Source organism: Tamandua tetradactyla, chromosome 4, assembly GCF_023851605.1.
Source record: "Tamandua tetradactyla isolate mTamTet1 chromosome 4, mTamTet1.pri, whole genome shotgun sequence".
In the NCBI taxonomy this organism is placed as follows: domain Eukaryota; kingdom Metazoa; phylum Chordata; class Mammalia; order Pilosa; family Myrmecophagidae; genus Tamandua; species Tamandua tetradactyla.
Window position 1 is genome coordinate 187,200,574 of NC_135330.1, and position 23,066 is coordinate 187,223,639.

At 34.1% G+C, this 23,066-nt stretch overlaps 1 protein-coding gene across 10 annotated transcripts in view; it reads right to left on the bottom strand.

Annotated features, from left to right (window-relative positions):
* Positions 1–3,810: 3,810 nt before the first annotated feature.
* ZDHHC20 (zDHHC palmitoyltransferase 20) overlaps positions 3,811–23,066 on the bottom strand; it is a 96,480-nt gene continuing 77,224 nt past the window's right edge. For 5 of the 10 annotated variants that reach the window (XM_077158833.1, XM_077158835.1, XM_077158825.1 and 2 more), the window contains 6 exons: positions 19,542–19,674; positions 15,825–15,951; positions 11,635–11,724; positions 10,073–10,188; positions 8,848–8,925; positions 3,811–7,431 (listed from right to left, as the gene is read on the bottom strand). In XM_077158833.1, coding sequence (XP_077014948.1) covers positions 8,888–8,925; positions 10,073–10,188; positions 11,635–11,724; positions 15,825–15,951; positions 19,542–19,674 — 504 coding nt within the window. In that variant the 3' untranslated portion in view covers positions 3,811–7,431; positions 8,848–8,887. Of the gene's footprint in view, positions 7,432–8,847; positions 8,926–10,072; positions 10,189–10,545; positions 10,591–11,634; positions 11,725–15,824; positions 15,952–19,541; positions 19,675–23,066 lie in introns of those variants that run through there. The other 5 variants (XM_077158829.1, XM_077158832.1, XM_077158830.1 and 2 more) reach the window with 5 other exon arrangements.

The following is a 23,066-nucleotide window of genomic DNA, read 5'->3' on the forward strand; positions in this document are numbered from 1 at the left end:
AACACAGTTAGAGGAAAATGTAGGGAGATATCTTATGAATCTTACAACTGGAGGTGGTTTTATGGACCTTAAACCTAAAGCAAGAGCACTGAAGAAAGAAAGAAATAAATGGGAGCTCCTCAAAATTAAACACTTTTGTGCATCAAAGAACTTCATCAAGAAAGTAGAAAGACAGCCTACACAATGGGAGATAATATTTGGAAATGACATATCAGATAAAGGTCTAATATCCAGAATATATAAAGAGATTGTTCAACTCAACAACAAAAAGACAGCCAACCCAATTACAAAATGGGAAAAAGACTTGAACAGACACCTACCAGAAGAGGAAATACGGATGGCCAAGAGGCACATGAAGAAATGCTCAATGTCCCTGGCCATTAAAGAAATGCAAATCAAAACCACAATGAGATATCATCTCACACCCACCAGAATGGCCATTATCAACAAAACAGAAAATGACAAGTGCTGGAGAGGATGCGGAGAAAGAGGCACACTTATCCACTGTTGGTGGGAATGTCAAACGGTGCAACCACTGTGGAAGGCAGTTTGGCGGTTCCTCAAAAAGCTGAATATAGAATTGCCATACGACCCAGCAATACCATTGCTGGGAATCTACTCAAAGGAATTAAGGGCAAAAACTCAAACGGACATTTGCACACCAATGTTTATAGCAGCGTTATTTACAATTGCAAAGAGATGGAAACAGCCAAAATGTCCATCAACAGAAGAATGGCTAAATAAACTGTGGTATATACGTACGATGGAATATTATGCAGCTTTAAGACAAGATAAACTTATGAGGCATGTAATAACATGGATGGACCTAGAGAATATTATGCTGAGTGAGTCCAGCCAAAAACTAAAGGACAAATACTGTATGGTCCCACTGATGTGAACGGACATTCGAGAATAAACTTGAAATATGTCATTGGTAAGAGTCCAGCAGGAGTTAGAAACAGGGTAAGATAATGGGTAATTGGAGCGGAAGGGATACAGACTATACAACAGGACTAGATACAAAAACTCAAAAATGGACAGCATAATAATACCTAATTTTAAAGTAATCATGTCAAAACACTGAATGAAGCTGCATCTGAGCTATAGGGTTTTTTTGTTGATGTTTTTTACTATCATTACTACTTTTATTTCTTTTCTCTATATTAACATTTTATATCTTTTTCTGTTGTGTTGCTAGTTCCTCTAAACCGATGCAAATGTACTAAGAAACGATGATCATGCATCTATGTGATGACGTTAAGAATTACTGAGTGCATATGTAGAACGGTATGATTTCTAAATGTTGTGTTAATTTCTTTTTTTATTTTTATTTATTTTTCTTTTTTCTTTCTTTCCGTTAATAAAAAAATAAAAAATAAAAAAAATAAAAAAAATAAAAAAACCATATGTGGGATAGTATACATGCAGATTTCTGCAATTTGAGTTTTTCACTTCTGTCTTCAAGATCTTTCCTGTGGAGATTTCAATTTTTTTTATGAATATGGTATACAAAACCTTCTCTAAATGGCTTCATTGTAGTTTCTGGGATAGATTAAAATAATTTAGCTAATTTCCTATTGTTTCTAATGGATGTTGCTTTTCTTTATTTACTGCTTTAAAAAGACGCATGAACATCTAGCCTTACATGCATCTAATCATAAGTTCTTAAAAGTTACTAGGTCAGAGTTATACATATTAATAGATACATATTAGACTGCTTTTGTTTAGTTGATAGCTTTACACTGCCATCAAAAATGCATCTTTGTCTATATACTCAACAACTGGTTATTGTGTATCCAAGGCAAAACTAACCTTATTGATATTTCCGTTATATTTCTTTGATCATTAATGAAGCTTGCATGTTTTTCCATGCTGTATATTTATCATTTTTATTTGTGAATTTCTTCTTGATCCATTTCCATTTTTTCTTGCTAGTGCTATTTTTTTTAAATGTTCATGTACTCTGATGTCTTCCTTTATGATTACCTGCATAATGCCTGCCTGCCTTAACTCACTAAAATTATTATGCATGTTTTCTTCCAGTACCTTTCTGCTTTCATTTTTTAATATTTATATCTGTGAGCCACCTGGAATTTGTTTTGTGTAGAATGTGAAGGATAGAGGCAACTTCATTCTCAAAGGATTGCACACTGGTCCAACATCATACAGCAAATAAGTTCTTTCTCCAACTGATCCAGAATGCCTAAGCAACTTTTTTCTTTTTTAAAATAAACACATGCCCTGGTAAGAAAGAAAATAAAACAGTATCAAAAGGCACACAGTGAACTGTAAGCTATTACTGACTCCTAGTTTTCCTCTTCGGAGACAACCCTATTAGTAATTCCCTTGGCACTTTTTTTAGATATTCAATTGCATAAGCCACCGTAAATGTAGGTGGGACACATGTTATTTTTAGTCTTCTGTCACTTCACATGCTAAATCTATGAATTCCTAAAGTAGCACTGATGAGTCAAAGAATATGGATATTTGAAAACCTGACAGATATTGCCAAATGGCCCTCCAAAGAGATGGCACCAATTTATACTTCCACAAAACTGTGTCAAAGATTGTTTCACTCATCTTTTCAAGTTCAGGATAATTTATATGGTATGTGCCCACTTTTCTTTCATTGAAAACTTAGAAGACACAATAGAAAAAACTTAATCCGCATGAAATTCTTCACTCCAATTCTTTCCTGAACTTCAGTGTTCTTTTTGTGGATGAGTAGTAAAAAAAAATAAAAACAGCAAAAATCAGTCCTCAAGAATTTATTATCCAATGTGTTGACTTGAAAGCCACAATGGAGCTATGCGCTCTAGGTAGCACAGATGTTAACGTGGTTTGGAGGCTATGGGAAAGTATGCAGGAAGAACACTACTTGAGTTGTTTTAAGTCCTGGATGAAAAGAGTCACCTTAATTGGAGAACAGGCAGGCAAGAGACATTCTTGGCTGAAGAACATATGTGGAAGAATAAAGGGAGTGGAAACATCGCTTAAATACTCTCTATCAGGTGGAAGGCATTGATATGGAGGGGGTCAACGACAATGAAGTTTACTTCACAGGATGGTCAAAACATTCATAAACACCTGTCACACAGAAGAAATTAAATGTTAGTTCTCATCCTTCTACATTCGCAAGGACATATGAATAAGCAAAACATGTAAAAGAGGCCAAAGTTACTCTTCAATTTGCCCAGGTAGTTACGAATAGGCAGTCAATGAGAAATGAGAAAAGGCCAATGTCATGATATTAATTCTACTCTTTTCGTGTCAAAATGCCATTTTGACCATTAGATATTTACTTCCCCTCCCACTCCAAATACAGGGTCCTGAATCAGAAAAACAAAGAAAAAAGTTGCTGTTTGGTCCTTGAAAATATTCTGAAATTTTATTTATCTGAAAACTGGTCATCACAACAAATCAGAGCTCCACCTCAGAGCCTTCTTGTTTTACTCAGCAGTCTTATAAAAAATTTGCCCTTCTGGAAGGGAATTGGGAAACAGATGTATGAAAGACTTCTACATGAGATAAAATCTATAAATCAACAGTCTATATAGTGACTCAAAGGCACTAAAAATCCTAAGATGAATTCTAAATTGAAAATTACATTTAGTAAAATCTAAGTTAAACTCCCTTTGAGTAATGCAATCTATAGCTCCAGCCTATGTAAACTATAATTTGTTGTGCTCAAATAATACCCCAATTTATTAGTCAAGTCTTTTTCTCTAAAACACTATTTTATCTTATTTTCAAGTTGATGAAAATATTACTTAATCTCTGATTTAGTAAATATTAAACAAACTGCTCAAATACAGGACTTCATCTTTATTTGTTTATTAATAAAATAATTAAAAACTCATGATTTTTGAAAAAAAAAGTCAATATGTTCTGTCTTCACATTAATGTAGGTTAAGCCATTGAAAAGTCTAAGCAAAGAATCAACATTAAGTCATGACCCAGGATTATATTATGAGAAATAAATACATGGCTTATGGTAGTTGATAAGCACAATCAAAGTAAACTGTATTTCAAATTTGTTTTTATAAAAGCATATTAAAGATCACTTTAAAATAGGGTCCATCTTTTCTTTTAAATGGGCATACTCATCTGCAACCATGTACAAATATAATAAACTTGATCCATTCACTTTATCTTTTAATGCAAATACAATTCCTTGCTTTTTACTGCAATACAACAAAATAATATATTAAGTGAAGTCATTAGAAAAATATGGACCTTCTGAATCTATATTGTATTTTTAATTTAAATTAGAAAATACAGTTTAGATCATATGAAACACATGGATATCAGATTTACATTTTGTATCTAAGATTATTACATATGGTCTTTATTTTGGCTGAAATGCAAAAATATGATTAACTTCTTTATAACAGATTAGTTATAAAATACTTTCCATTGATAGCAATGCTAGTCGTAGAACAAAATATAAGTGGAACATATTTGTAAATCACTGTCCATTCAATGCTCAGTTATGCAGATACTAAAACTAAGCCCTTATATACATTTGCTTTAAAGATTACTGAACGAAAATCACACATCTGATAATTTTAAAGTTAAATGATCCCACAAACATTGCTGAAATCTGCTTTCTGATAGAAATAAAATTCAAGTAAACATTGCATATTTGATCTTAAAAACTAACCTTATAGTTAAACTCACTTATGAAACATTGGATAATAACCATTAAGTATGTAAAAATATTTGTAAAAAAATCATTCTTATGTAAAGATGAATCTAAACTTTGTAAACATGTTCATTTTAATATACTGTAGCTGCTCTTTGGTTTGGCATAGCGATACTGGTCAGATGCCTTAGGTACTGAATATTCAAGTAAATCTGAACCTGGGTAAAAGAAGTATCTAATTTGTTTTTAATGGCAATGGCAATACCTGAAATTTAACTTTACTTTCCTTAATTATCATTACAAATGTTCAAGTGGTTGACACACAAAAGATATATTTTGACAGGGCTTCATTTTAACCTTTTCTCCCCAAATAGTATATAGTAATATTATCAGTTGAAATACCAAAGAGGCAGCCTTTCCCTCATTCTCACACCACTTGTATGACCCTTGCTGAATGGACACTAATGTGTAGGAATAAATTCAGCCAAGTATTATTTAGAATGCAGCAAATGCTGGTTGCGAATTAAATCAATGGTAACTAAAATAAAAGATTAAAATTGAAAAATTCTTAAAAGGTGTTTACTGTGCTATTAAAGATGATGTTAAATAATAGAAATTAAAAGACAAAAAGGCTTGAATAGGTTAAAGGGGGAAATTATGCTTCTTCAGTTGTTCCCAGCTGCATTCAGATCCTTTTACATAAATGAAGAACTACAACACGCCAAAAAGTACCAGGAAGACATTTTATGTCATCAAGTAAGTTTAAACATTTACTACCTCCTTAAAATATGCAAATTGTCAATCTGAAATGATGTTTTTGGCTGGTAACCTCTCATACTTAAAAGTTTTCTAGACTCAGATTAATAAGACTACAAAGTTGAAATAGATGTAGAAGTTTCCATACCACAGTATTCCAAACTATACTTTCAGAGCTAACTCATTCCATTGGTTCAAAGCGGAAAAAAGTTACTTCATTTTAAAATCTACTATTCCTATGGTCAACTGAATTAGACAAACCTTATAGACTGCAAACCTGGAATGGTGACTATAAAACGAATGCTAGAGGGTAGGCCACAGTGGCTCAGCAGGCAGACTTCTCGCCTGCCATGCTGGAGACCTGGGTTCAATTCCTGATGCCTGGCCATGCAAAAAAACAAAAAGTATGCTACACTAGGAAATTATAGAGCTATGCCTGGTATTCTGATAGGCATACAGAAGGTACTCTAAGAATTTTGTTGGATGAGTGAAAAGTAAGGCTATTTTGGAAATTTAGGAATCACAGAATGTTAGAAGCCGTCTATCTAGTCGGACTCATTCACAATATTAGCCCCCATCCATCCCTCCTATTACAGGTAAAGAAACTATAATCTTTGACACTTACATACATGCTTAATGGTTAAGAGTTATCTCTATTTATCTAACGGAATAGATAGATATTCTGTTAAGTTTGTGTTTGATAAAATAGTATAAATGATGAGCAACATTTCTTTATTGTTTGTCTTTTATAGGATACTGTACTTTGTTTTAGAATTAATGCTATAATTCCTGTCACAGACTAGATTTTAAAAGGGAAAAAAGGATATGAATTTAGGGAGAAAGGGGATTGCTGTTAGAGGAAGTTAGATTTAAAAGTGGAATCCACTTCTCAGGGACTAGGGAGTATTTAAATGACTCAGGTTAGAACTGCTGTCCGAGAGCAGTATTATTCTAAACTGCTCTCCCTTGCTCAAATTGTACTTACAAGCCACTGTTTAAGCTGTTACAGGATTACAGTTAAAAGTCTCAAAGTAATTTTCAGTAATTTATCTTTAACTGAAATCTGAAAGACCCACTAAATCAACTTAGCAGCACATTACATTTTAAATACCTTTTAGGCATGAAAACATTTTTTAACAGCTTACAGGATCCTGCCCATCTTTCTCCTTTTCTTCTTGCCACTTCTACCAATTCTTACCACAGCCAAATTTCTAAAGTATGTGCACCTTTCTGTTTCTGTGCCCACATAAATACCCTTGAAAATTCAACAGAGAAGTAATTAAAAAGCCAAGAGAACAGAAAATATTTCTTATACTGCCAAGGCTCTTATAAGTCTTGGGCACAAGCTACAATACATAGTTGTATTACTGCATATAACTAAGCGTTCAATAAATTATACAAATGTCCTCTCTGTTTAATATGGTTATATTTAGATATATGAATCCTTTTGAGTGTTATTTTATAGCCAACAATAAAAAAACTTTATTAAAAATGTTGCAAGTATAAAACAGTATTCATGTTAGCAAACACCCAATAAAAAAGCAGTTATTTTCTTTTTTCCTTATAATAATAGTACAAGCAATAGTAATTTGGATATTATTATTAATCACCTTTAGCCACCATAATCCCCTAGATACACCTCACTTAAGACAAGTTTTTTGCTTGTGAGTTTGGAGCGAAAATTTGTATGAACACTTAAAAAAAAAAATCTAATAATATAACTCAGATAAAAAACCATACATATGCTGTGTTAAAAATGTGATTGATTGCTCATATTAAACCATCTCATAAAAGGTTAAGTACTACTTCCAAAATAAAATTAAGTCACTTTGTAGCTGTAAGTCAATGTTGCACAAATGGACATTTAAGATTAAGGCATCTTCCTGCTCTGGAGAAGTGCTTCCGTGGATCCAGCGATCTGTACAAAGTCTTCCTTTTTAAAAAATATATATCTTCTTTTATATTTTCATTTCATTGATCACTTTCTTCCAAATAAAACTGAAAATATCAGCTCATAATGTTTTACATTCCTAGAAAAACAAAAACGGTTAAGTTACTGGTTAAAACTTGATTCTATATTTCTGAAAAATAAGATTTGTTAATGGTTCTGTGAACTAAGGTATAATGTTGCTGCTATAATAATAAGAAATTAACACTTTAATATTACTAGTAATATATTAACAGTAAAAACTTTTGTAAGCAATAACTAAGGAGATATCTTTTTTTGTTCCCTGAAGCAGTCAAGAGAGCACTTAAAAAGAGGCAGGTTATTAATTGTTCTCCCTAGTTTTTAACTTGGCCATCACCTGAGACTTTTTATAAGCATTTGCTCTAAAACTGCTTTAGGAAGTAGGGAAGTACCCAACTAGCAAGTGTTATAGGGACTGCAGATGAGGATTCTCAACAGTCACAAATTATTCAGCCCACACGAAGAAATATAAAACCAGGGCTCAGGACTGTGGGGTGGAGGCGGGGTGGAGAGGTAGTGCACTGAGGCTACACAAGACCACATGTCCTGCTATTCCTCTTCAGATGCCAGCCCACTCAGACAGGGCAGGATACTTGTGTTTTGACTCCATCTAGGTCATGGATGCTGACGCTGCCAACCAAAACTCAAGCAAGGAAACAGACGCGTCCCTAGTTCAGACTCCAGGTGAGAGCCTTTTGAAAAGCTTTAATTCCCGACCCACAGAAGCTGAGATAATAATTAATGTATTCTCTCGTAAACTGCTAAGTTTGTGGTGATTTGTTACTCAGCAATAGATACCTAAAAAAAACACTTAAGTAGACTATCAAATAATCTAATGGCAGAGCAAGATGCGGTAGGCCATTCATCTTAGCTCCTGGCTTACAAACAGTTGTCTTCTTTATTTTTAAGAATCTGAAGAGAGTTCATTACATTCCTCCCAGGTCAATTTAAGCATTATTCATTGCCCTTACTGCTTATGCTACTGTTTATAAATTATTTATAATTATCTATCTGGAATGTTTTCTATTGTTATTTAAATTAATTTCCTCTGGCTCTTATTACTAGCATATAGATAAAGAATAGCTAATCAATGTACTGGCTATAGTAAATTGTTCTTTTGCCATATCTTTTACAAATTAAATAACATTAATGAACTTGTGTTTTTTTTCAGCCTTTAATTTTAGTCACTCTTCTCTGGGTCCAAAGGTTAGATGACTATATTCCAATCCTAAACAACTTTTATTAGTTTCTTCATTAATATGCTAAAATATTTACTAAGATTGTGGTAGGAGTGGTAAGAAAAATGGGATACAGACAGATGCTAATCTACCCTCTAGTCTCTCCTCAACTGTCTGAGTTTTGCTGATATAACTGAAAAGAATTAAAAAAAAAAAGAACTGCAAATTATTTTAAGAAACTACAAAATATGCAAGTAAATTGCATTTGTTCAAAGAAATTACCTTTAATACTGTCTTACCTTGCTTTTATTCAAATGGTTAGTTATGAACAAGTGGTACTCAATTTTCTATTGCCACTGTAACATGGTTATTTGTCCCTGTAAGCACATAATTATATATGACATGACAATAAAATTTCTGACTAAATGACAATATTTATAATTATTATGATTTATGATATTATATAGCACTAAAAAAGGCTGAAGCCTGTCAACTATTTGTCTTCTTATAGAACCCAGAAGTAAGTAAAGAACTTTAAGAGTCAAGGTCTGGTTTTATACTTGTCCTGTGAAATGGTCACTGGTTTTAAAGATGTTAAGCAGCAATAATTAGAAGCTCACAAAGCGACTTTTTCCACTGATATCATACAAGGGATCTAATGATCCTATCAAGATCCTAACGATACTAATTCAAGTGAATGTTTTGAATGCTGTTAAAAGTCACAAAGAACAAAAATAAAATCTAAACACTGAAAAAAACTTAATGAATTAAATTTAATTGATATTTTAAAAAAGTCACAAAGAACAACAAGAAAAAATAAAGAATTCTCACAGCAACTTTGAGGGTATATTCTAGAGTTAGTGCCAATTTATCTGAATGTCCCAAACCGATTTTGTACAGTGTGAGAAGAGAATGACAATGTTATTACTGCTATTATTAAGACCACCATAGCCCCTCTTTATGCTCTTACCCTATTAAGGAGACATATTGTATTATAAACCCAGGTCTGATTCAAAAGTCAATTCTGTATTATTAACTACTCAATTCCATATCCATGATTCATGAAATGATCTACAGTCATCCAGAAAAGGTTAAAACATATTCAATGCTTTTTTTTTTAATTAAGGCAGCAAAGTATACAATGGTTTTCAACAAATTATTTCCAACTAACTGAAACTAAACTGTGAAAAATAATCTTGTTTAAAATATTATTTGGAATATCTGATGCCAAAAGAACTTTCCACATCTCAGAGGTAAAGAAATATGTGACTGGGAAACACACAAAAAACTTCTGCTGAATCCAACCAAAAAAACCACATAGCAGCCACTATACCATCTTCACTCAACTCTTCCCTACAAAAGCTACTACTAAACATTAACATCCCAGATAAAAAATATTTTATGAAAAAGTCTTAGATATGGTAGTATTTTTAAATATCACATTATTTTGATTTTTCCTATTTATTAAATTGGTAATTTTCATTTTAACCACATGAAGCAATGTTTTCAGATAAGATGTATTACCTGATCTGATGCTGCCTTCTTCAGATCCATTCTCTGTCCAATGAGATTCACTGTCCAATAATCGGTTTTTTGATTCACTAAGTGGTTTGACAGGGAAGGTTTGATTTGACCCAATACTGAAAAGAAGGGCAAATAATTTAGGAATAGCTTAATGTTCAATTAAGGATACTTAATCAATTAATAAGCAGCAAATTAGTATTCCTTTTCCTAAAGATGTGAGGGCAACTCATATGAGATCTCAGCACTAGGAAAAAAATTCTATCTTCAAATGAAAAAGACGTCCCCCAACCCCCATTAATTGGCCCTCTAGAACCAAGCATTTGAACTCCAATACTGCGGATGAAAACAGTTAGACAAAAGAAAAAAAGCTTCAAGGCCAGTCTGAAATGCTTTTAGCATATGTTAATCAAGAGCCATAAGGAATAACAAGGACAGCTGAGGATCTATGTCTGTGGCCAGTACAAAAAAATTACCTGTCATTTCCCAAGTTTTCTGCTTTCTACCTCTGCAGTTTAGATCTAAGGGGAAAAAATGATTTAGTGATTTACTGTAGACTTACTTTTCTAGCCAAGAGATCCACGGCAGGAGGAAAGGAAGAAGGAAAGACAGGGTAAAAGGGAACTAATTTTTGTGCTGTACTTAACATGGGCCAGACACTTTGCTGGGTGCTTTATATATATTATCTCAATCTTCACAATAAACCTTGGAGGTAGGTATGATTATCCTCACTTTATAGAGGTGGAAACTGAGGCTCAGATGGTTTAAGTGTCTTGCTCAGAATCATAAATGTTAGAGGTGTAAGGTCTAAAGTCTTAGGTTCTAGATTCTAAAGTCTTAAGGCCTATGCCTTTCCAATATAAATAGGCAGCTTGGAATTTGTAATACCTTTTCTCCCATTACTTTGGTAATAAATATATTTCAACTGTTTCACTTTGACAGAAGTATCTCTAGCTTCTTTAAAATTTCATTTAAAATGAACTTTCTTAGAATTTATGAAACAATTTGCTTGCCATGCAAATAGTATGAGAAAATTTCCTCTGAGATGAACTGAGAAAAAATTTACATTTGTATTTATGAATCCTCATTAATATTATTTTGACAGTGAATTAAAATCTGTTTATCAAGCTCTACCAGAGAATGGTAAAATGACAAATTCCTTAGCAAAGACATAATTGATGTAAACCAATATAATCAATTCTTGAAATAATACCTTAGTTTCTAGAAAGATGCAGTATATTTAGAGTAATACGCTTCCCAGTTTACCAAATATTTCCACTTTTATGTGATTGTCCTGGTTTAACTATTAATAGCAAGCATTCTCTTTCCTTTACTTAAAAGTGTTCTGGTTTGGAAGATAAGATACATAGTCATCTGAAGCATATTAAGCATATATACATATTAACCCTATGTTAACAAAAAATTTAAATAGAATTTTTCACTATCTATGCTGATTTACTAAACTGCTATTATATTTACCTTATTACATTCACAGAATGTATAACACATATATACAGTTTGTGATTTATAGCAAATACTGAGAAACTTAATGACAAAAAGCACACCTTCTGGCATATTCATTTTGGCTTGTAACAGAAGCTTGTTCTGGATCCATCCCCACAAGGCGAGTTGGAAAACTGCAACCATCACCCAAGCTACATAATGAAAAAGAATATAAATCATATTAAGTTAAATCAAACTGGTCAAAATTGATACCCACTTTTCAGGGCATGATAAAAAATGGTCATAACTTGTCATTTCAGAGAATAATTCCTAAAATTTAGAATTCAGAGGGTATATTTGCTTCTATTGAAAAAGCCCTTTTCTTTTACAATTTTCTTTGGATGGTGTGCTGGTTTAGAGGATGCATGTACCCTAGAAAAGCCATGTTTTAATCCCAAACCCATTTCGTAAAGGCAGCCATTTCTTCTATTCCCTATTCAGTATTGTATGTTTGAAACTGTAATTAGATCATCTCCCTGGAGATGAGATTTATTCAAGAGTGGTTGTTAAACTGGATTAGGTTGAGGCGTGTCTCCACCCATTTGGGTGGGTCTTGATTAGTTTCTGGAGTCCTATAAAAGAGGAAACATTTTGGAGAATGAAGGAGATTCAGAGAGAGCAGAGAATGCTGCAGCACCATGAAGCAGAGAGTCCACAGCCAGCAACCTCTGGAGATGAAGAAGGAAGACGCCTCTCGGGGAGCTTCATGAAACAGGAAGCCAGGAGAGAAAGCTAGCAGATGACGCCGTGCTCGCCATGTGCCCTTCCAGCCTAGAGAGAAACTGTCACTGTGTTCGCCATGTGCCTTCTCACTTGAGAGAGAAACCCTGAACTTCTTCGGCCTTCTTGAACCAAGGTATCTTTCCCTGGATACCTTTGATTGGACATTTCTATTGACTTGTTCTAACTGGGACATTTTCTCAGCCTTAGAACTGTAAACTAGCAACTTACTAAATTCCCCTCTTTAAAAGCCATTCTGTTTCTGGTATACTGCATTCTGGCAGCTAGCAAACTAGAACAGATGGCAAATCCTCTTTGCAAGGGCATAGGATTTTCTTGTCCTAATATGTTTTACATAAGTATTTAAAAACAATGTCTTATATGACTAGTAAGATTATGATGCCTACTGTAGTATCTCGAACTTAAGTTTCATATATTGGGGGAAATGATGTGCTGATCACAATCATTTAAGACACTGTAAAAGCCGGTATCAAAATTCAAGATACAAATTCCACATATGAATTCATTTAACAACATTTATTAAGCACATATTTATTGAATTTCTTATATTCCAGGTACTATTTTAAGCATTAGGGATACAAAGTGAACAAAAAAAAAAAACAACAAGAAAATCTCTGCCTTCAAGAAGATTATAATCTAAAATGAGTATATTTATGTCTTACTCGGACATTCTAAAATATCAAAACTATACATCACGGGCTTTCACTTCCAACCCAGACAGAATAACTGGTAATCTTGAACTTCTACCACAAACTAGAAAACTGAACAGTTTATAAAACAATTGTTTACACAAATCAGCCAGCACAGGATTGTGACTTCTGAAAGAAGAGAAACCAAAGGCATTCTAACTTTCTGCTAGGACCTTAGCAACAGGAGGAAAAACCAAGTAGAGCAAGATAGTCTCATCAAATTGAGGTGACCGAAATGGATGTTTAGGGAGGTTGAAATAGTCTGAATCTACAGAATGGAGCTGAGGAAGAGAGAGATATGCAGGACTATAGAAATCTGTACAATAGTGCGTTTGAATCTTTTCAGGAATGCTAAGCTTAATATTTGAATCTGGGAAAGAACAACTGGAACATATAAGTTGAATGTTCACAGAGCTCTCAAAGAAATGAAAGGCATTCAAATTTGACCAGCCAGAGTGAAGAGAGCTCACTGACCACCCATATTTGGTCGAGATCCCAGCAGGCTCCCTACCTTGGTTAATTAGCCCTACAGAAAAGGCTATTATACCCCATTTAACAGAGCTTAAAACAAGCAAAATAGGACCAAACTGAAACACAAGGAAGTCAACAAAATTAAATATTCTTTAAAGAAAGATGATAAAATCCAGATGCTTACCAAGTAGCATTCAAAACGCCCAGCATCCAATAAAAAATTATTAAATGTGAAAAACAGTATGAAAATGTGATACATATCTAGGAAAAAATTCATCCAATAAAAAGAACCAAAAAGGACTGAAAATTAGCAAACAAGGAGAACTTAAAGGAAAAATGAAAAGAGCAATAAACTATATATATAAACAAATTCAACTTTTAGAATTAAAAATATAATATCTGTAATAAAAAATTTTCTGGATGGGTTTGACAGCAGATTAGACAGTGCACTAGTAAAGATGGCAGCAGAAACTATCCATACTAAAGAAGAGAGAGAAAAAAAAGGTCAAGGGATTGGACAGAATAGCAAGGATTATTAAGCAATCCAACATGTGTACTTCAGAGACCTCGAAAAGCCTAGGGCAGGTAAGGGATGGGTATGTAAAGGGAGTAGGCAGAAAAAATTCTGAAGACATTTTGCATGAAAATTATTAAAACTTGATGAAAACTATAAACTCACAGATCTGAGGAGCCAAATGAACCCCAGGCAAGATAAAACACATACTAAGGGACTTCACAATCCAGCTGTCTAAAGCTAGTGATAAAGATCAAATCTTAAATGTAGCCAGGGGTAATAAAGGAATATTACAAAGAGTGGACTGAAGGTAAGCAGGACTTCTTGTTAGAAATAATACAATATAGGAGATAATGGAACATCTTTAAAGAAAGGAAATTAAATCTGTTAACTTCAAATTCTATGTCTAGGAAAAATATTCTTGAAAGCGTTCTATATTACGACCAAAGTGGAAAACCTCTAATACATTGGACATTGGATAGAGTACACATAAGGGATTTATAAACTTGAAGATAAAATAAAAGGGTCTATCCAAAATGAAATGTAAAAGAAAAAAAAAAAAAAAGACTGAACAAAAAATGAACACCACATCAGCAAGCTGAGGAAGGACTGCAACTGAAGTCCCTGCAATAATGGGGATGGAGGAGATGACAGAAAAAATATCTGAAGGATGTGAAGGAAAAAAAAAGGTTAAAAATATTTCCAAATTTGATGAAAGCTATAAAATCACTGATCCAAGCAGCTAAATCAATCCAAGTACAAGAAATATGAAGAAAACTAAACCAAGGCACACTAACAAAGATAAAAGTACAGCAATCTCTTATTCAGGAAACATGCAAGCCAGAGGACAGGGAGGCAACATAAAAAATTCTATACCCAATAAAGGTGTCTTCGAAGAACGAAGACAAAAATAAGTTGTTTTTTTTAATATGAATTGTCAAAATAAGACAAAAATAAGTTGTTTTTTTTAATATGAATTGTCAAAATAAGGCAATTCAGTTCATTAAGGAAACACCCAAAACCCCTACAAATGTGTCACTTGAATTTCAAATTTTTTACCCTTCCTATAATGACTTTTGTATAGAGATGGCTAAGATGGCTGGAAATTGGGGAGGAGAGATTATGAATCATCTTAAACATATATTCTCATTTAGATTTGAGGTAAAAACTGCATATATATTGAGTTTTCTCTGATGTAAAACACAACAGAATACAAAGTTCACTATTGTGGTGAGATCTTTGAAGCTGAGGCTAATAAGTATAAGTTTTTATGACTTTACTTCAAACAACTTATTTTTTTAATTAATTTTTAAAAAACATAACAACAAACAAATGCAAACAGTATTAACTTACCATTCCGTTCTACATATATAATCAGTAATCCACAATATCATCACATAGTTGCATATTTATCATGATCATTTCTTAGAACATTTGCATTAATTCACAAAAAGAAATTTAAAAAAAATTAAAAAGACAACAGGAAAAAATTCATACATACCATACTCCTTACCCTTCCCTTTCATTGATCACTAGCATTTCAATCTAAATTTATTTTAACATTTGTTCCCCCAATTCAAATAATTTATTTTCATTTTGAAGGAAAAAGAACAATTCTTACTTTTTCATGAATCATCTTTTTTCCTTTTCCTACTTTCTGCTTAAATATATATTTACTCTCCATGTTAATGAAAAAATGTAACAGAATAAAATATTTTTAACATTTAACCAAGGACCATAGGAACTTCATTATATATTATAGTCTCTGAATCATAAGACATTTCACTAGAGAGAGACAGATAAACCATAATTTCTGAAACTTGAACTTGTAAATTACCTTGAAAATACTGGAAGTAGCCAATATTTCTTTTCATCACCAAAGACTTGTCTCCAATTTTTACTGTATCCAATAGAGAAACCATTTCCATCAGGTCCATATGAAAATGTGGGTGCACGGAATGACTCTGTTGTTAAAAAAAAAAAAAAGTTAATCAATTACTCTAAGAGTTTTAGGAGAGATGGAAAGTATCAGTTTTCTGCTTTACTCCTATTATAAAAACAATTTCCATAAAACAATGTATTTGTAGCAATTAAAAGATACATTTTTTGAAACAGGGAAATATCACCTCTGATTATTTCATCAACCTTACAAAAAGACTGTCAAAATAGTCATCTAATATTACTGAAAATCCACTACAGTGTGTTCATTATAACATCTTACTTGGGTTTTTGCTTTTTTAAAGATATTCTAAAAACTACAATACAATAAGTATAAGAATAGACATGGTACAGTGGGATCAGAGAGGTGAAACAATCTAATTTTGTCTGGATAGGAATATACGTGTGTACTGGGGGCTGTTGGCAGGGGATGGTGAAATATTTGAGAAGATAATACTTGAGCTTGAATAATGAGTAAGAGGTGAGAAAGCAGATGGTGCTTACAGACGCTATTTCGAGGTTGGCTGTAAAGGGAAGTAAAGTGGGAACTGGAGAAAGGTACAGATTTTGCAAGGAAGGATTTCTTTCTTTTTTAAGAAAAGAGAATGTACTTCATTATGTTTTGTAAGCTAAGAGTAATAAGAAGTCAGGGCATTTGTGAAGACTGTTGATATAGAAAAGTAAAGTAAAAGTTGCAAAGTAAAAAAAACCGAAGACATCTAGGACAGTGCTAAAGAATTACTTTAGAGACCAGAAAAGACTACTTTTCCTCAGATGTTAGAGAGATGGTGTGCTGGTTTGAATGGATGCATGTCCCCTAGAAAAGCCATGTTTTAATCAAAATCCCATTTCATAAAGGTAAAATAATCCCTATTCAATACTGTATGTTTGAAACTGTAATCAGATCATCTCCCTGGAGATGTGATTTAATCAAGAGTGGTTGTTAAACTGGATTAAGTGATGACATGTCTCCACCCATTTGGGTGGGTCTTGATAAGTTTCTGGAGTCCTATAAAAGAGGAAACATTTTGGAGAATGAAAGAGATTCAGAGAGAGCAGAGCAGAACAATATAGCCATGAGAAGCAGAGTCCACCAGCCAGCGACCTTTGGAGATGAAGAAGGAAGAAGTTCCCAGGGAGTTTCATGAAAAAGGAAGCCAGGAGAAGCAGCTAGCAGATGATGCCGTGTTCACCATGTGCCTTTCCAGATGAAAGAGAAACTCTGACTGTGTTCGCCATGTGCCTTCTCACTTGAGAAAGAAACCCTGAACTTCATTGGCCTTCTTGAACCAAGGTATCCTTCCCTGGATGCCTTAGATTGGACATTTCTACAGACTTGTTTTAATTGGGACATTTTCTCGGCCTTGGAACTGTAAACTAGCATCTGATTAAATTCTCTTTTTTAAAAGCCATTCCATTTCTGGTATATTGCATTCCAGCAGCCAGCAAACTAGAACAGATTGTGACAATGATGAATACAGAAGTACAAATGTTTGTGGGGGGTTATAAAGTTAGGAAGATGAGAGTTTACTTGTGATTGTTCCTAATTTTTCTATAAGGAAGGGCTCACAAAATGCGTAAATAGATTAGGGAGAATGGTGAAAATCTGAAATTACCATTTTGAGTAACGGGAGGAATCTGGTCAGAAAGATGGAGCATTACTGACAAATAAAGTTAAGGATCTAAATGAGGTCAGAAACCTTAAATCTGTAGTTCTAATAAGCTCCATGCAAGTGAGATTTCCTCCACAAATTCTTAAATACTGCACAGATGGACAAAGTGGTTGGATAGGCTGACTCAAATCAGGGATTGTGGAAGACAGACTAGGGTCAGAAAAATTGAGGTGCTGTCAAGAGTGTCGAAGTATTTATCGCAAGATTTAGAACTGAAAAAGGTGAGAAACAAAACAAGGTAGATAAAAACTTGGGAGAAAAGTGTCGGAGAATGAAGGACTCAGTGATATAAAAAAGCAAGTAAAGAGCTAAAAGCACAGAAGACTGTGGTCAGAGAATGGAACATTGAAGTTTAAAATTTCAGAGGGCATTCGGTTCCAAGTGATTAAAAGCCTCAATGTGTGATTATGGGAATAATTTACTGAAATAGAGGGACGGTAAAGTCCGTTAAAATTAAAGCGACCTGCCTGCCTGTTTGGGATGAGGGGTAAAGAAGTGAGAATACAGAAACTAGGTGTCCTCCATAAATGTGAAGAAATTATCTCAAAATTGGTAGGTGACAGTATGAATAATCTAACCCTGAACAGATGAGAGAGCAGTGGAGAACTAGCAAAGACCAGGAATAAGGGGTATGATGCTGTAAGGAAGTGAACTGCTTGAGCAATACTTTTTCAAAGTGTGGGAAAAAATCCCATAAGAGGCGGCAGAGTCAATTTATTGGCTTGCAACCAGCATTTCTTTATAGACAACTAAAAAAATAAACATCAGAGTACAATGCACCTAGTAGAGATTAATGCTATTTTGTGAAATTTTTGCTTATTTTATTTATACAATTTTATACATGTACTAAATCATGGTCTAAAACGCAATTTCTTACTGTGGTCCCTAGCAAAAAAGTTTGAAAAATATTATTTCCCAGGAACTGCCCATCTCTCAAATACCTACAGCAGCTGGGCAGGAAACAAAGCAGGCTTGATGGAAACTGTGACAAATTAAAGGGTGCCATGCCCCATTTAAAGCAGCTAACTGTTACTTAGATCCAATTTACTGAAGCCACAAGGGAAAATGGCCAATTGTTACCAGAATCACCAATTCTGAAAAGAGAAAATCCAGTTTGTTTAATGTGAAATCTCTCAGATTTCAGATATTGTAGGAGGTCTAAGGGCTGGCCCGCCTTATAGGCAGCATATAGGCTGGCTGCTTTTATTGTAATCTCTGTATGAAGGTAAGGAGATGGCAGGATATTCTGTGAAGAGGATAAAAAATTAGTTAACAGAAATGAGGAAGTTAATTTACACTCAGAAGACATCAAGGCACAATGGAATTGGAAGAGTATTCAAAGTGAAAAGGTGAGCTGAGGAAGAAAGGGCAGAGGATTTCCTTAGACTAGAAGCCCATCACAGCTTATTTGCCATAGTAACAAATTAAGATTGAAATTATCCAGATATAAAAGTATCTTAAAATTTCCTCCAAAGGTCTTCAACTTTCTATATTAAAAACTGCACTCTTCTAAACCCCTGGCAGATATATGGTGTTAGACGGCAGGTGGTTTTTAACTTACAAAAAATTACAATGACAAATCCCTAATCTGTATCTTGGTAAATTAGTCAATACATTAAAATTTCAATTATAGGACAGCGGTGCTGATAACATGCCAATGGCTGAGTCTGAAGAATGCCACCATCTTTGTAGAGGAACTGTTTCCTCAACTATCTGAATACCTTACTGAATTCTTCCTTAAATTTTTATTTTTAAAATGGGCATAAAAAGAAAATAAATGCTGACACTAGTGATATAACACCTACGTTTCACTGATAACTGACAAAAGATAAAAGTGGTCAAGCATGTCAAAAGCACTAATCCTTAGTCTCAATCATGGGCCACAGGCTGGTCAATTGTGGGGACTTTCCTAAATAATTATGATTTATTTTGAACCTACTAACCTATTGTTGTTCGATTTTTTCCAACCAGCCAGCAGTGATAGCTGAAAAGTGACAGGATGCTGATGAAGAACATTGCAGACACAAAGAAAAGAAAAAGTACGTGGAATTTTGCACGTGTATCTGACAGTTCATTCTGAGGAAAGAAAAAAGTTCATTTTTGAGGATCGTCAACCTCCAAAATATACTCTTATTTAGTTCTTTCCAAAGATAGTTAACACACTAAAAAATTTGCCAGATATGAATAATAGTAAAATAGATAATATTTGAAGAATAAAACTAGATGATATATCCAAAAGCAACAACTGGTAAAGCAAAGAATTCATATTAACAAAGGAATATGACTACATGAAAGGTCAGACAGAGCATTTTTAAATACTGCTCTAAACCATTTAAAATTTTACCAGTACTTTCAGTAATAAAAGAAAAAGATGGACATTTAGATGCAACAAATTTTTTTTTTTTTACTTTATACATACTTAAGAGCTCTCCCCAACATTCAGGATTTATCAGGATTTTCATTCATCTGTGCCAATGTATTTAGCTTATTTTTATTGTATATACTGGTAACCAGAAACTAATTGTGATATATGTTTATTACTGCACTTCTCTTACCTCAATTTTCTGAACACCACTGCAAAGATGCTCATGTGTATGAATGCTTCAATTCCTACCTTTTTCATCTTTTCTTACATTTCTACAGAGCCTTTTAGGTAAGTGCAAATTTTGATAAGTTTACCAGAAGGTACTGCTAAATGAAACCGTTCACTCTGTTTTTTCGCATGGGCAGGCACTGGGAACAGAACCCGGGTCTTCGGTATGGCAGGCGAGAACTCTGCCTGCTGAACCACTGTGGCCCACCCATATGCATATTTTAACAGAAGCAAACTTTTAACCTAAAAGAAATTAGTACCTATCAATAGTAGGAGGATGAAGCCTTTAAGCATTAGCTCTAAAAAATGAAGCCATATAAATAAATAGTATCAATCAATCAATAAAACCATATAGGCAAATCACCTATTCCATAAGAACAGGAGGATGTACTGCTTGGTTCAAGTCTTTACAGGCAAAGAGAAAGATTTTTAGCATTAGATCATTCTGACATTTATCTTTTTTCTCTTCTCTTCCAGAGTAAATGCAATAATTTTAAACATAGTTGATTTTTATATCTACCCATCTTGTGAAGTAAATTAGTATTATACATACTCGCCACAAATGTCATGAAAGAATGCCAGGGCAATAATGTGTTTTACCTTTGGACAACTCTCTGTAGATTTCCTGCGGCAAAGCTTGTGCAAATAGAGACAATGTATTAAGAAACCAATTTTTATTCAAGGTTATCCAAAACACTAGTTCTATAAATTGTGTTTTAAAAAAACACTGAGATGTTGTTCTCTAAATGTCATCTAAAGTATTTTCTCAAAAAAAAAAAAGATAAAGAAAATAGACAGTAACGTTAAGCTATTCAAGTATACTTCAGGCACCCTTTAAATTGTGCTTTTCTACTCAGTTTTTAAAACTGAACTTTGTGTCTGCGAAATAAGACAATTAAATTTTTTAGAAAGGAGATTTTTCTTTTAAACTTCTAATTAGTAGTCTCCAAAAACTGGACCTGTTTCCTACCATCTTTACCACTACTACCTTGGTTCAAGGCAGCATTACTCCTACAGACTTTATTTTCACTTGTCCTCTATAGTCTATTCTTTTTTTTTCCCCCCCATATTATTTATTTTTATTCCATATGTTCTGCTCCTTTGTTGACAAGGTAGATAAAAGGAGCATCAGACACAAGGTTTTCCCAATCACACAGTAACATTGTGGCAGCTATATCATTATTCAATCATCCTCAAGAAACATGGCTACTGGAACACAGCTCTACATTTTCAGGCAGTTTCCTCCAGCCTCTCCATTACATCTTGAATAACAAGATGATATCTACTTGATGCATAAGAATAACCTCCAAGATAACCTCTCAACTCTGTTGGGAATCTCTCAGCCACTGACACTTGGTCTCATCTCACTCTTCTTCCTTTGGTCCAGAAGGTTTTCTAAATCCTTTGACGCTAAGTCTCAGCTCTTTCTAGGGTTTTTCTCAATCCCTTGATGCTGAGTCTCAGCTCATTCCAGGATCTCTGTCCCACGTTGCCAGGAAGGTCCACACCCCTGGGAGTCATTTCTCATGTAGAGAGGGGGAGGGTGGTGAGACTGTTCGTCGTGTTGGCTGGAGAGAGAGGCCACATCTGAGCAACAAGAGAGGCTCTCTTGGAGGTGACTCTTAAGCCTAAATTTTAAGTAGACTTGACCTATCCTTTGTGGGGTTAAGTTTTGTATGAACAAACCCCAAGACTGGGGGCTTCAGCCTATAGCTTTGGGTGTCCCCACTGCTTGTCAGAATATCAAGAATTCAACTTGGGGAAATTGAATTTCTCCCTGTTCTCACCATTCCCTAAAGGGTGCTTTGCAAATACTTTTCCACTCACTGACTGAATCACTCTGGGATTCATCGGGGCATCACTCAGGACAAACCAACAAAATCTCATGTCCTACCTGAGATTCCAAGTACTTATGGCGTTCAATCAAACTATCTACATAAGTTACATTAGGAAATGCACTAGTCAAAATATAAATTTTGTAACAAATAAACATTTTTTTGCTTTAGTCTCACACATAAGGTGACTTTTAAAAATATTAATTACCATCTATTTTCAACACCCTGCAATACTGACATTCCTTTGTTCTTCCTCATGCAAAAACATTTTTAAAATTTGTACATATTATATTTCACTATTATTACACACTCTAGGCATTCCTAGATTATACCATCTCAATCTTTAACATCTATCTTTCTTTCTGATTTCATTTATGTCCCCAGCCCTCCTCCATCATTCTCACATGCAGCTTCATTCAGTGTTTTAACATAATTGTATTACAGTTAAGTAGTATTGTGCTGTCCATTTCTGAGTTTTTGTATCCATTCCTGTTGCACAGTCTGTATCCCTTCAGCTCCAATTACCCAGTATCTTACCCTATTTCTACCTCCTGAGGGTCTCTGTTACCAACGAAATATTCCAAGTTTATTCACTAATGTCAGTTCATATCAGTGAGACCATACAGTATTTGTCCTTTAGTTTTTGGCTAGTCTCACTCAGCATAATGTTCTCTAGGTCCATCCATGTTGTTACATACTTCATAAGTTTATTCTGTCTTAAAGCTGCATAATATTCCATCGTATGTATATACCACAATTTGTTTAGCCACTCGTCTGTTGATGGACATTTTGGCTGTTTCCATTTCTTTGCAACTGTAAATAATGCTGCTATAAACATTGGTGTGCAAATGTCCGTTTGTGTCTTTGCCCTTAAGTCCTCTAAGTAAATACCTAGCAATGGTATTGTCGGGTCATATGGCAATTCTATATTCAGCTTTTTGAGGAACCGCCAAACTGCCTTCCACATTTGACATTCCCACCAACAGGGAATAAGTGTGCCTCTTTCTCCACATCCTCTCCAGCACTTGTCATTTTCTGTT